The sequence below is a fragment of the Halichoerus grypus genome, chromosome 10 (assembly GCF_964656455.1).
Source record: "Halichoerus grypus chromosome 10, mHalGry1.hap1.1, whole genome shotgun sequence".
NCBI classification, from domain to species: Eukaryota; Metazoa; Chordata; class Mammalia; order Carnivora; family Phocidae; genus Halichoerus; species Halichoerus grypus.
The window spans coordinates 97,865,390-97,877,965 of NC_135721.1; the positions used below are offsets into that span (position 1 = coordinate 97,865,390).

At 43.3% G+C, this 12,576-nt stretch overlaps 1 protein-coding gene across 3 annotated transcripts in view; it reads left to right on the forward strand.

The window, feature by feature from the left end:
- KIF16B (kinesin family member 16B) overlaps nt 1-12,576 on the forward strand; it is a 297,963-nt gene that overhangs the window by 69,240 nt on the left and 216,147 nt on the right. For all 3 annotated transcript variants that reach the window (XM_078056901.1, XM_078056903.1, XM_078056902.1), the window contains exon 12: nt 2,911-2,970. In XM_078056901.1, the coding sequence (XP_077913027.1) occupies nt 2,911-2,970 (60 nt within the window). The remainder of the gene's footprint in view (nt 1-2,910; nt 2,971-12,576) is intronic.

Genomic DNA, 12,576 nt, shown 5'->3' on the forward strand with positions numbered 1-12,576 from the left:
TCACACACAGGCTGTATTCTTGAAGCAGCGAGGCTGCTGGGTCCTTCAGAGCAGACGGGAGCCTTGGGTCAAGGAGGCTATGTTCAGCATTCATGAAGCAGCGGTGGTCTCCACAGCTTCACTACAGCTGAAGCATGACCACCGTTTAGTTTTTTGTCATCCTTTTACTTTGTTTCCGGTGGGAAGTGCGGCCCTTGGCAGATCTCTGAATACTCCAGGTAGATGCTTAGTTTCCCTTAAGTTAGAGAGTTGAGGCAGGAAGAGCGAGTGGCAGGGAGTGCCTGGCAGACAGGGCAGCTCTGGAGATGTCGTGGCCCCGACGTTTCATGGCTGACCTGATTCTGTACTGTTTTTGTTTTTTTGTTTTTTGTGTTTTTTTTAAAGATTTTATTTATTTGACAGCGAGATATAGCGAGAGAGGGAACACAAGCAGGGGGAGTGGGAGAGGGAGAAGCAGGCTTCCCGCGGAGCAGGGAGCCCGATGTGGGGCTCGATCCCAGAACCCTGGGATCATGACCTGAGCCGAAGGCAGACGCTTAACGACTGAGCCACCCAGGTGCCCCTGTACTGTTTTTGTTTTTTAAAAAAATACTCCTCTGTGGAAAGAAAAACAGGCATTGAGAACATTTTTGGGATTGGATTTTGTTCACTGTGCCGAATGGTTAAAACAGAGAGAGAAAGAAAATTGGATTCTGTTGGTAAGCTCTTCAAGAATACACAATATTGAAAATATAAATTGGGTTTTAGTTAGGAACTTGTTGACACTTCCCTAGATAATTATGCTGATGAATTAGCAGATAATAGCATTAGTAAAAACATTAGTTTCTTAATCCGAATTTTTCTCATGAAATTTTATGTTTTAGTACTCAAATTCTAATTTTGAGTGCTTTGAAATGTCCAGATATAGTCTTAAATTATTTCTTAATAATCATTTTCAGGAATACCTAGCAAGTTAATAGAGACCAATAAACATTTTAATTTAAATGCATTACACATGCTGTGACAGAAATGACTACCTGTCTCATTCATAACAATTTGTAAGTTTAATCTAGTTTTTTTGCTGACCTTTTACAATCATTTGCTATCTGCTTGGCTGCAAATCTTACCGCCTGATCATTTGTTAGAGGTGGTATCCCACGCTTGTCTATTTTATAAATGAAGATTATTTGCTTTAAATTCAATAGTAAAATCAACTCAAGGCATACTTAACAATTTGTTTAAAGCTAGAATTATTTGATTGAATTGGAAAAGGATTGACTGGCTTGTCGTTTCTTCAGGGAGAGCAAACCTGTCGGTGAAATGCAGAAGCATTTACTGTTGAATGCTGTGTTTCTCAGATAAATTGCCAGTGAGAATCTGTTAACTGATTATTATCACAAATTGGTAAATTCCATACACCAGTCTTTTCTTCTCCTATAGGGAGAGAAGGCATAAGACTATTCCCTCTCTGAAAGCTTCTCCAAAACAAACCCTGATAGCCACGTGGCTTTAATTGCTATCATTAGAGACTGAGGTTGGCATCACTCAGGGGATGGAAGACCGGAGCATGCGTGCAGCCCCAGGCCATAAAGACAGTCTTCGCAAACCATTAAAAACACACAAAAAGCAAAGCTAGAGAGGGTTGGTCCTGTGTTTCTTATTTATTTATTTTTAACCAAGAAGATAATGGATTTTGACTTTACTAACTAGTAAAATGAGGAGATACGATTTTAACTTAGTCCAGCCCTACTTGGGGTAAATGGAGTAAAATGAATGACCACTGAACGATTGGGTATAGGTGGGTTAGGTATGTTTTGGTTTTCTTCTTGGGTAAGCTGTCGCTCCGGTTTCTCCACCTCTTGTCAGTCACAAAGGCTTTCTGTCAGGGAGGTTTCTGACATGAATGCCCTTTCCAGTTATCATACTCAGTGGCTTGCAGGAAGTGTTCCTCTTGGAAGAAAGTGTGCAGCAGGTGTATTCAGGCATGTACTTTGGTCTGGTTAGGTAAGCTAACTTCTCAGTGAGAAGAGCAGTAGGTTCAGGTGGGATAAGAGTGCGGAGGTGGCAGAGGTGCTGAATTAGAGGAGGAGAAAGGCTTTCAAGGACAGAGTGTCCTCTGTCCAATCATGTCATTACCCACCCCCCCACCCCCATTACTCTGTTTTAGCTTCAGGGATATTCCTTTTTACAGGACACATTCTTTTTTTTTTCTACCTATCACTGAGTTACTTACTAGAATGACTTACTAGGACCATTTAAAAAGTTTTATGGAACCAGCAGAATATTTTCATTAAGTTTGAGAAGCAGTTTCCAACTGTGCTGTGTTCAACAATTGGGAATGTTTTCTCCCCTGAGTTATAGCAGACTGGAAAGAAGCTGATTTTTATCAAAAGGTTTTTGCTTTTACTAAAAGTTAATTAAAGAGCTACCTTTTTTTTTAAAGATGGAATGAGATTTATAAACCCTATTAATTAGCTAGAAAAGCAGATTATCTCTTAAAGAAAACTGCAGCATCCAAGGTGATTTAATTGCCACATCTAATTAGAAAAATAAATCACTATTTTTTAGAACCTAAAGTATAAATTAGAAAAAGTAACCCATTTAATGGGACATTGTCATCCTTGTCATTTTTGGTTAATATCCAAGGAAGCAGCTTTTATTTAAGTATACCATGAAAAAAGAGTGTTGTAAAACTCTAGGCAACTTGACAAATTTTTTTCCTTTTCTTTCCTTTGCCTTAATGTAGGTTGTAGGATGAGATCAGCTTGTTTGATTTATCCTTGGTAATGGTTCTTTCAGGGATTGAAATTGCTATCTAATTAAAATATATCGTACATCCTTTCATAAGCTCTAAGAGTTTGGAAACTTTCTAGAAGAAAATCACAATAATTTTCTTATGGAGCAATCATACATGTGTGTTTTTCCTTTTAGGTTCAAGAATTGACCAAGGAATGGACAAATAAGTGGAATGAAACCCAAAATATTTTGAAAGTAAGGACTGTAATAAGGTGCCTTAATCTTATTATCTTGGTTTAAATAGGTAAAACGTTTTTTTCTTTCTCCCTCAAATATGGCTATTATGTGCTTTGCTTAAGGTAAGATCGGTGACTTTTGGGGGATTGGGGTTCTGGTTTGATTTTGAAGAAATGGAAATGTAGCTATGAGATATTAAAGCTCTGTGTATTTTAACATGTAGAGGGGATGCTGATACTTCTGTTTCCACTTGTTGGAGTTTTTCCATTTTTGACTCAGCACGTATTAAACTCACCTTAATATTCAAGGGCATCCTTCCTGCCTTTGTTAAACCCAGTGTAAAAGTGGTATGTTAGATGAGAAAAAAAAAAAAAAATATGTTCCATGGCAGTATTGTAGAATGTGCATGCATTAGCATGGCTAGATTTCAGAAATTTCTGAACTAGTAGTTTCCTATTGGAATTTTGATCTGTGTGTCTCAAGGGCTAGACAGAGATGGTCTGCCTGTTTGGCGAGGCTCATCGTGAAAGGTGTCACCAGTGGCCTCCAGTTTTCATCCTCAAAATGCTTCAAAATACGTATTTCTTCATGTTCCCAGTTTTTGCTGGGTTGGCAGGAAACCTGAGTCTTCTGTTGAGGGTCAGCCATGCCAGGTTTGAGGTTCAGACCTGAATATAAGCTTTGATAGTGTCTGACCTCACCCACGAGAGTAGGTGATTCAGAGACCACTGAATCCTGGGTTTGTTTTTTAGGCCTATTTAGGCAAAACTTCCCCAGACGAGTGAAGTCTCCTCTACCATTAGCAAGGCTGGATAGATGAAGTTTAGCTGCGTGTCTTGGCAGAACCCTAACTTGGATCCCCTGTACATGAAAACAGGGCACACACTTAACTGTGTCATGGGGGCAAGCTCTTGAAGGGCCTGGATTGGCCAGTTCTGTGTCTAACAGCTCTGAGAGGGGTCATATTGTGTTCAGTTCTCCATGTGCCATTTAGGTGGCTTGGCCTGCTCTTGGGCTTGAAAAGACTGTTTCTCATGAGGTGGGATGTTGTGCTGTGCTTCTCAGCGTGGGTGGGTTGGTCATGATGGTCTGCGAGATGATACTTCCAGTTACAGAAAGCACTGCCCTAAGTGAGGGGTCCTGAGTCCAGACTTTCTTTTCTCCCCTCCTGGTTCTGGTGATAGGGTCGTATTATTTTGAGGTACTTCCTCAGCGTTTCCTGTGTCTAGAGATTTTTGTGCAGGAAACCGAGCCAGGACCTCACTCGCATTTCAGGGTAGTCAGGTGTGGAATAAACACCCCCCGAGACATGGGTAGTTTTCATCCTGCGGCGGCATCAGCTCTCAGAAAGAGTGCCGCCTCCCCTGACTGTAAAGCCCATGTCGTTTGACCTTTCATGGCACAGTGTACGCTCTCCTCGGTAAATCTGCAAAGAGAGAGGATGGAAATCTCTTCCAGTTAAGGAAGAGAGAAACCAAATAGTTAGCTCTGAAAATCAGTGCCAGTCAGCACGGGCGGCAGCGCACCAGAACCTTGAAGACTCGAGCCTCGCCCTTCTGCCGTGGGCTCTGTGGGTCCCTGTGGGTCCCTGGAGGAGGGGTTTTGTGGCAGCTCCGCGGAGGGATCCTTCCTCAGAGCTGCCATGATGAACCCGTCAGCTCCTTTGTTAGGCTTTCCCTCCTAAGGTGATTCTGGGCCCTGAAGCTACGTCGTCCTGCAATTCCATTATTCATACATCTTTTTATTTTTATTTTTTTAAAAAACTTTTCAGATGAGAAGAGTGGAAATGTGATGTGTGCTAGGTGGGAAAGGTTACGAGAAAGGCTAATGATATTTCACATTTTTCTGTCTCTTGCTCTTGCAAGCCCATTTTGGATTTCTCTGCTGGTATTTGAGTTTTAAATCTGTAGTCGTTTTCTGCTCACGTTTGATATTTTAAGGGCTGTCTTCCTCTCTTATTGGAAGACAGTGCCTGAGGCCTGAGGTGAAGAAAAAAAAAAAAAAAGGCAGCTGCTCAAATGCTGTTTTTGAAAACATTCTTTGGAAATTGATGAGGGAAAGGGAGTGTTATCCAATGAGTTTGTATCTGTGTGGTTTATGAAATCCTTTCCCGTGTTTCTTTTGTCGGACTGTTCCCTCAATCAGCTTTTGCTCCAGTAATGCTGTATAGAATCCACTCCAACCCAGTGGCTTAAAACAGCATTTTCCCTCATGCATGTACAGGTTGGCTGGGGGTTGGCTGGGTGAGTCTGCTTTGGCTGGGCTCCAGTCCAGGCTGTGGGTGGGTTCCAGGTCTGCTCCACATGTCTCTCATCCTCTTGGACCAGCTGTTGTCTGGAGCATGCTCTTCTCATGGTCTTGGCCAAGGTACTAGCAGGCAGGCCTAGCTGTGCAAGCACGTTTCAATATTTTGTTTGTACCGTGCCTTCTAGCATCATGTTGACCAAAGCAGGTCACTTGGCTGAACTGAAAATCAAGGGGGAAAGAAGTACACTTCATTCACAACAAGGTGATGCCAACGGTGTAAATGTACAACCTGCTTTGAGATCAGTGGTTTAATTTACACACACCCATGTTAAAATGTGAGTCTTCAAATTTTGGCAACTTGCTCTTCCAGAGAATTTGCACATTTTGTAGGGACCAGCCCAGTGAACCAGTGAGTTCCCAGGATTATGTTCATTGTCAGGACCTAGTTGTTGACTCTGCCCATTTGCCAGTTGTCCTTTTCAAGCCCCCAGTTCTGAACATCCAAGGAGAGACCTTTGGGGAGAAGAATGAAGAGAGTTAAAATATCCAGGGGATTGAAGGGAGAGGAGAGAGCTGATTCGGTGTTTGTTGGCACTGTGACTGCCTGCCTTGTTGCTTTTTCTTGTCTAAGTGTATCGGCGATTCGTTTCAGAGGAAACCATGGGTATTGTTTGAAGAGAGGACTAAGGAGAGGAGCATAACCCATCTTCTCAGTCATCAGAATGATCTTCTTTGTCGGTGTTGAGCCGTCTATGCCATATGCTTGTATCTCCTCCTTCAGTTTTGAGACCCAGGATTAGTCTATCAGCATATATCATGCAGAGTTGCTTCTGGAATATATGGGAGACCCCTCTCATGCAGGGGTAGGAGTCTCAGTGTGTAAGGCAAAGGTCCCTTAGTGGCAGAATTACACTTGGAAATCCCTTCATTTCCCTGGAAATCACTAGATCCTGAGCTCCTGGATGCTCACAAGCCAAGGAGTAACTTTGTTCCCTTCTTTTAATTTGGTCTGTAGCTTCCCTTGCTCTGGATGAGTGATCCAAGATCCTCTTGTGTGGGGATGGAGGGAGAGTGGAAGGCTGCTGGCCACATTCGTGCTCTAAGATAGGGTGATGGCTGTTTAGAGCCAGGCTTGTGGCACCATGGTGACAATGGCAGAGCCTCAGGTTTTGAACTGTGGAACTCGGATCTCAGACTTCAGTTCTCTTTCTGACTCACTGGGTCATGACACTTACCCACAAATGTCTCATACCCTGGTTCCTAGCTTGGAAATCAGGGTGGATGGCAACCTCTTCCCTAGATCCAAGTTAACGGACTAAGACATAATAAAGTCCTTGGATTTATTTTGAAAGCGGCTAATGAAGGTACAAAGTATGTTAATCTTAAGGAGGCCATTCTTGGGCAGTTAGGTAATGAAAGTTTTATTATCTTCCACAATGTACTCTGTATATCCACTCTCTTGCCCCTTAACCTGCCTTCCTTATTTTCATTAATCTTCATTTTCTGGAAATTAAAGTCCAGACTCCCAGAGGCAGCAGTCTCCTCAGTTCCCTGTTTACTTTGACAGTTCTCCCTGCCCCAGGACCCCTGGGATCCCACCTGCGCTGCCAGATGTCCTGCTGGTCCCTGTGCATACCTGTGCGTTGGGTCTCTTAGTGTTTCTTGGCCTTTGCCTGTGTTGCTCCACCATTCCAGATGCTTCCTTCCCCTTTCAAGGCCTGTCAGAATCCACATGGAAGTGCTCTCTCTGGTCACACTTCTCCCCCACTTCCCAGTTGGAATGATTTTGTTCTCCTTGGGCCTTTATAGCGTTTGGTTTTACCTCTGTTGCAGCATCCATTATAATCTGAGGTTGGTGGCCTTGATTTCTCCCTCTGAACAGGAGCAGGGTCTGGGCAAGGACTGTCTCTTTATCATCCTGTGAGCTAGCTTCTGGAACTCTGCTTCTCACGGAACAGGCGTGCAGCAGAAACTTAACTGCATTAAAGTAATATCAAGAAACAAAAACCAAGACCTTTATATTATTTTGCTAGGGTTGTCATACGAAACATCACAGACTGGGAGGGCTTAAACAGCAGAAATTTATTTTCTCACCATTCTGGAAACTAGAAGTCTGAGACCAAGGTGTCAGCAGGGTTGGTTTCCCCTGAGGCTTCTCCCTCTAGCGTGTGGTTGGTGTCCTTCTCTCTGTGTCCTCACATGGCCTTTTCTCAGTGTGCCTGCTCCGCTGGTCACCCTCTGTGTCTAAATCACCTCTTTTTATAAGGACATCAGGCAGATTGTACCCTAACTGCTTCATTTTAGTATAATTACCTCTTTGAAGGCCCTGTCTCCAAATACAGTTACATTCTGAGGTACTGGGGAGTAGGACTTCAGCAGCTGAATTTTAGGGGCACACAATTCAGCCCATAACGACCTGGAAGCATACAGATCTGATGGTGTGGTGGGAGAAGTAACACGGAGTGTTGTGCACACAGTGGTCTTGTTCCTATCTCTACCTTCCATCATATGTTCCTCATTCTTCTTTGAAAGGCTTACACGTGAGTGTGTGTTTTTTATTATGGGAAGGAATGTGGGTGGCTGCCTTCCTTTAGATTATGGTCCCATCCTTCATTTGGATCAATTCGCCATTCAAAGTGTGGCTCCTGGACCAGCAGCAGCACTGTCATCTGTGAGCTGGTCGAAGCTGCAGGCTCTCAGGCACCCCCGCAGATGCGCTCTGTCAGAATCTAAGATGCCCGGGTCTGCACCATTACATTTGAGGAAAGGTGGAACAGTCTTGGGCTTCTTTGCTCTCAGATCTCTTCTCCCCCATCTCCGGCTCTGCCCTGGGTCATGGGGGACGGGCTCCCGGGGGCTGCCTTTTCTTGGGCTCCTTTGGGACTCTCTGGGAGATTGGAGCGAGAAAGCAGACCTCTCGCGCTCCAGCTTCTTGTGGCATCCACATGGCCCCTCCTGGGTGCTGTTCTGCCTGGTGACACAGCCCTGGCCTCACGCCTCTGTCCCTCCTGCCCACGAGTAATGCCGGTTCCTGCTGGTGTCAGTTTGTCGGTGGCCTCACCATCCCCAGTGGCTTTCAAGCTCCTCCTTTAGCCAAGTAACCAATTCCCTGCTTTAAAGCACCTGCGATAAAAGCCCTGAAGTAGTTTCTGGTTCATGGTTTGACCTGGTCTGGTACCAGAGTCCCACATCCCGGTCTCTTGCCATGCTGTGCCGGCTCCTGAGAGTGCGTTGACTCCTCTTTCTGACCTCTCTAGTCTCTTAGAATGCTGCCCCAATGTGTTTTTCATCCTGGCTGCATTTGTGTTAAACGGTGATAACTCTCCTGGGTCTTGGAACTTAACATGATAAATCCAGCATCTGTAAGCCTTGGGATCACTACCTTCCTGAGGCCGCGGTATCAGTTCATTCCCCTTTTGCATAGCTTCGATATTGTGCCGACTGCTCAGCATTTGAAGTGGTTTATAAAGTGCGTCCTTAATACCCCTCCCGTGTGCCTTTTGGCTTGGCTTTTTATGACTCCCATATGTTTTACTGCTGATAAATTTTTTCAAGTAACGAGTCCCCAAATGCTTTCTTTGTCCATTCCCACTCCCCCCACCACCACCCTTTACATACCTCTTTGGTCTGTCTGCTCAGTACACAGTTTGGTTTCTCTGTTCTCGCATTTCGTAAACGAATGAAAAAAATGCTCAAAGATATGTTGTCTGACTTCCAAATAACTCCTTGAATTCTGTGCTTCAAAATAAATCACAGTCAGTTTGGCCTGCAGCATAAAGCTCTCGAGTGTCTGACAGATGGCGAGGCAGAAGGGAGCGCTGACTCTGGGCCCGGGCTGTCCAGAGCCCACTGCAAAGTGCTGCCTGCAGCCCCGAGAACACTCTCTGTTTGAATCCCTCCAACACTGGCTACTCTTCCCATTTTTTTTAATAAATAGGGTCTCTTCCTTCCTGAAATCATATCCTTTGATGACTCGGGGTCTGACTTGCTTTTGTGTTTTCATTGCCTCACACGGGACCTCTGACTGTGACTTGGCACCAGGGTGGGTTGGGGAGGAAGCGGGCAGCCCAGATGCAGAGGCTGCCGCTGGAGACACTTGCCCTTGAAAAGTGAGCTCATTGTGTAAGTCGAACGAAAGGTGGTGTTGTTGATGTTGTTTTTTTCAGACATTAATTACAGTTTTTTTTTTTCTTGCATGCAATAAGCAATGTTTGTTGAATTGAATTTGGGGGATGGAGCATATTTGAATCTATGTGATAGTGGGATCCTAATGCAGATGATTTAAGTTTAAATCATGCTGGTGTCTTAATATTCCATGTCTGGGGAAGAGAAGAGGCAGGACATGACAGGCCCGTGGCAGAGCTCGGTAGCACTTTGATGGAAGAAAGTGTTTTACTCTTTCAGAATGTTTTGACTAATAAGAAATAGAGTAAAATCAAATTGGAATCCTTTCTTGGTTTAAGATTTTCTGAGCTTAAATTTCATGGGTAGGCTTACTTTAAACCAGCTGATTTCTGTTTTATGATAGAATCAGTCAACTGAACTTTTGTCTCTGGACGATTATGGCAACATATAAAAGATTTTTTTTTTTTTCCCTGGGCTGTCTGTGGTTTTCCATTTCATGGAGCCAATGTGTGTTGGGGAGTGTAATGGGTTTGGAAGCAGCACTAATAATTGGGGCTGTTGCTCAGCAGATTATGGCAGGCCTTTGGATTCCTGCTGCCCAGGGCACTGAATCCTCTGGTTTCTAGAAAACCTACAAACAAATCACGGGAGAGATGATGCTTTTTGTGGCCTTTGTCCCCTTTAGATGCAGTTAATCTTGACCTCTTCTTGGTACAAGAATTGAACCTGGGGGTAGCTTTAGGATAGAATTTTGTTTATGGACATCGATTTTGCCCAGATTTTGGATTAAGGAGGAGACATCTCTGTCAACCATGGGTCACCTTCCTTATTAGCAACTGTTTGGGCATTTGATGGTTCAAAATTCTGACCTCACACAGTCTCACATATTGTTTATAGCTTGTAATAGCATCTAAAAATACAGAGTGTTGTCTCTAGGGCTCATTTGGCTATGTGAAGATACTACATTGAATTTCCAAGTGTTCATCCAAGCAGAGATTGGCTGCAGTGGGAGTTTTAGAAGTCAGTGCTCTTTCCCCTTTGGTTTTCATTGTGAAAAGAGAGTCAGTCCAGCTCAGCCCCTGCTTATTAGTGCTGTCCATGTGCAGGTCATGCCTTTACGATCTCAGTAACTGCCATGTGAGTTTCATTTTTGTAAGTTTTAAAAACTTTATTTTCAAACTTTGGAAGCTTTTCGGTAAAGAAGGGATAAAAGGTGGTGAGCATTTTCTTTTGACATACCTATATCCTAATAAACTAGGATTGCTGCCTATGTCAGTGAAGAAATTCTTAGTGTTACTGTGAATAAGAATATTCTCCCTGTAATGGCTTGCCTAGCTTGACTCATTTTATCTCTTCCGTCCATCTACCCACCACCTGTTTATCCATCCTCCATTCCTGTCCTCTCCTCTCTCCCTCCCTCATTCATTAAACATATGTTTATTGAGAGCATCTTATGTATTGACATAGACACCGGGTATAACCAATGAACAAACCAAACAAAAAAATCCTTGCCCTCATGGAGACTATTACATCCTAGTGCTAGAAGACTTTTTCCCCCCAGTTGGGCATTCTTTTGTAAATCTCCCATAACCTCTCTTCTCCTTTTAAAATAGATTTGTTGCGGTACCTGGGTAGCTCAGTCAGTTAAGCGTCTGACTCTTGGTTTCAGCGCAGGTCGTGATCTCACAGTTGTGGGATCGAGCCCCACATCAGGCTTTGTGCTCAGCGTGGAGTCTGCTTCTGATTCTCTCTCCCTCCCTCTCTCACGCAAATAAATAAATAAATAAATAAATACAATCGTTAAAAAAATAGATTTGTTGACAAAATAATATAGTCTTCTCTGATGTGTGATGCCGGAGGCCTCCGATTATGTAAACTACATATCTTACTTTTTCAGTTCTAGTATTTTATTAAGTTTACTTAAAAAGATAACTTACACTAAATGTATTAATATATCTGTCTATATTTATAGTGCTTTGAAAAGCCCCAAAAGCATAGAAAGCTTTCTTTTCTTTTTTTTTTTTTAAGGGAGAGAGAGAGAGCGCGTGTGGGGGAAGGGGTAGAGGGAGAGGGAGAAAGAATCTTAAGCAGGCTGCACACCCAGCACTTGAGCTTGACACAGGACTTGATCTCACAACCTTGAGATCATGACCTGAGCTGAAATGAAGACTTGGGCGCTTAACTAACTGAGCCAGCCGCATAGGAAGCATTTTTAAAATTGATATCCATTAGGATGTAAACTCCATGAGGATATAGTTTGTTTTGTTTGCTGCTGAGCAGGTCTGAACGCTGAATAAATGGAAGGCTAGAAAGGCCCCCCGTGGGGATATGTTACTAGAGAAGTTGTTTATGAATGAGTTCATTAATGTAGGCTCATTGTTCCTTTTGTTAGGTTATAAACTCCTTGAGGTCAGGGAACATGTTTGTTCATTTTTGTATCTCTCATAAATTCTAGTGCTTTATATACTAGTTCTTTATAACTAGGAAGTGTTCAGCGAATAGTGGTTGAACTCAGTCAACTGTGTTCTCCCATTTCTGAGAATGTTTCAGGACAAGTTTGAGGACTTTTGCTGCATAACAATCTTCCCTAAAACCTAGTGGCTTTAACAGACTTAGTATTTTCTATGATTTTGTGGTATAGGCTGGCTCAGCAGTTTCCCAGGATGATCCAGAATGGCTTCACTCACATGGCTGGTGGTTGGCTCAATGTCACCTGTGCATGATCTGGCCTTGTTTCTCTCATCCTTGGGCTTATTGATATGGTGGTCTCAAGGGAGGCTGAGCCCCAGTATCGAAGCATTTTTTCAAACCTTCACTTGTACTTCATTTGGTAATGTCTCCTTGGCCAAAGCTACTCATGCGGCTAAAACTAGGGTTAGGTGTGAGGGGATTACCCAATGGCGTGGGTTCAGGGTGAGCAGTGATTCTTTCCATTTTTGCAAAAAACCTGACCACAAGCATCTTTTTTCTCTGTTCTCCTTATCCTTTGCCTTACCAACCAGCCCCAATGATTTGTAACTGCGTTTGCATGTGTGAACGTGGATTTGGATTGGGGGTTGCAATAAAAGATAAATTGAGAGAGCATTATAAGAACTTATTTGTCTCCCCCACTCTAATCTGCAGACTAATGTGGATGACTTCGTGTCTGTTTGAACAAAAGTCACCTACAAAACCCCCATGTGCAAAGCCCTTTATCTTTTTTAGTGCATTCACACGTACTATCTCATTGGCTCTTTCTTGATCTGAAGCAAG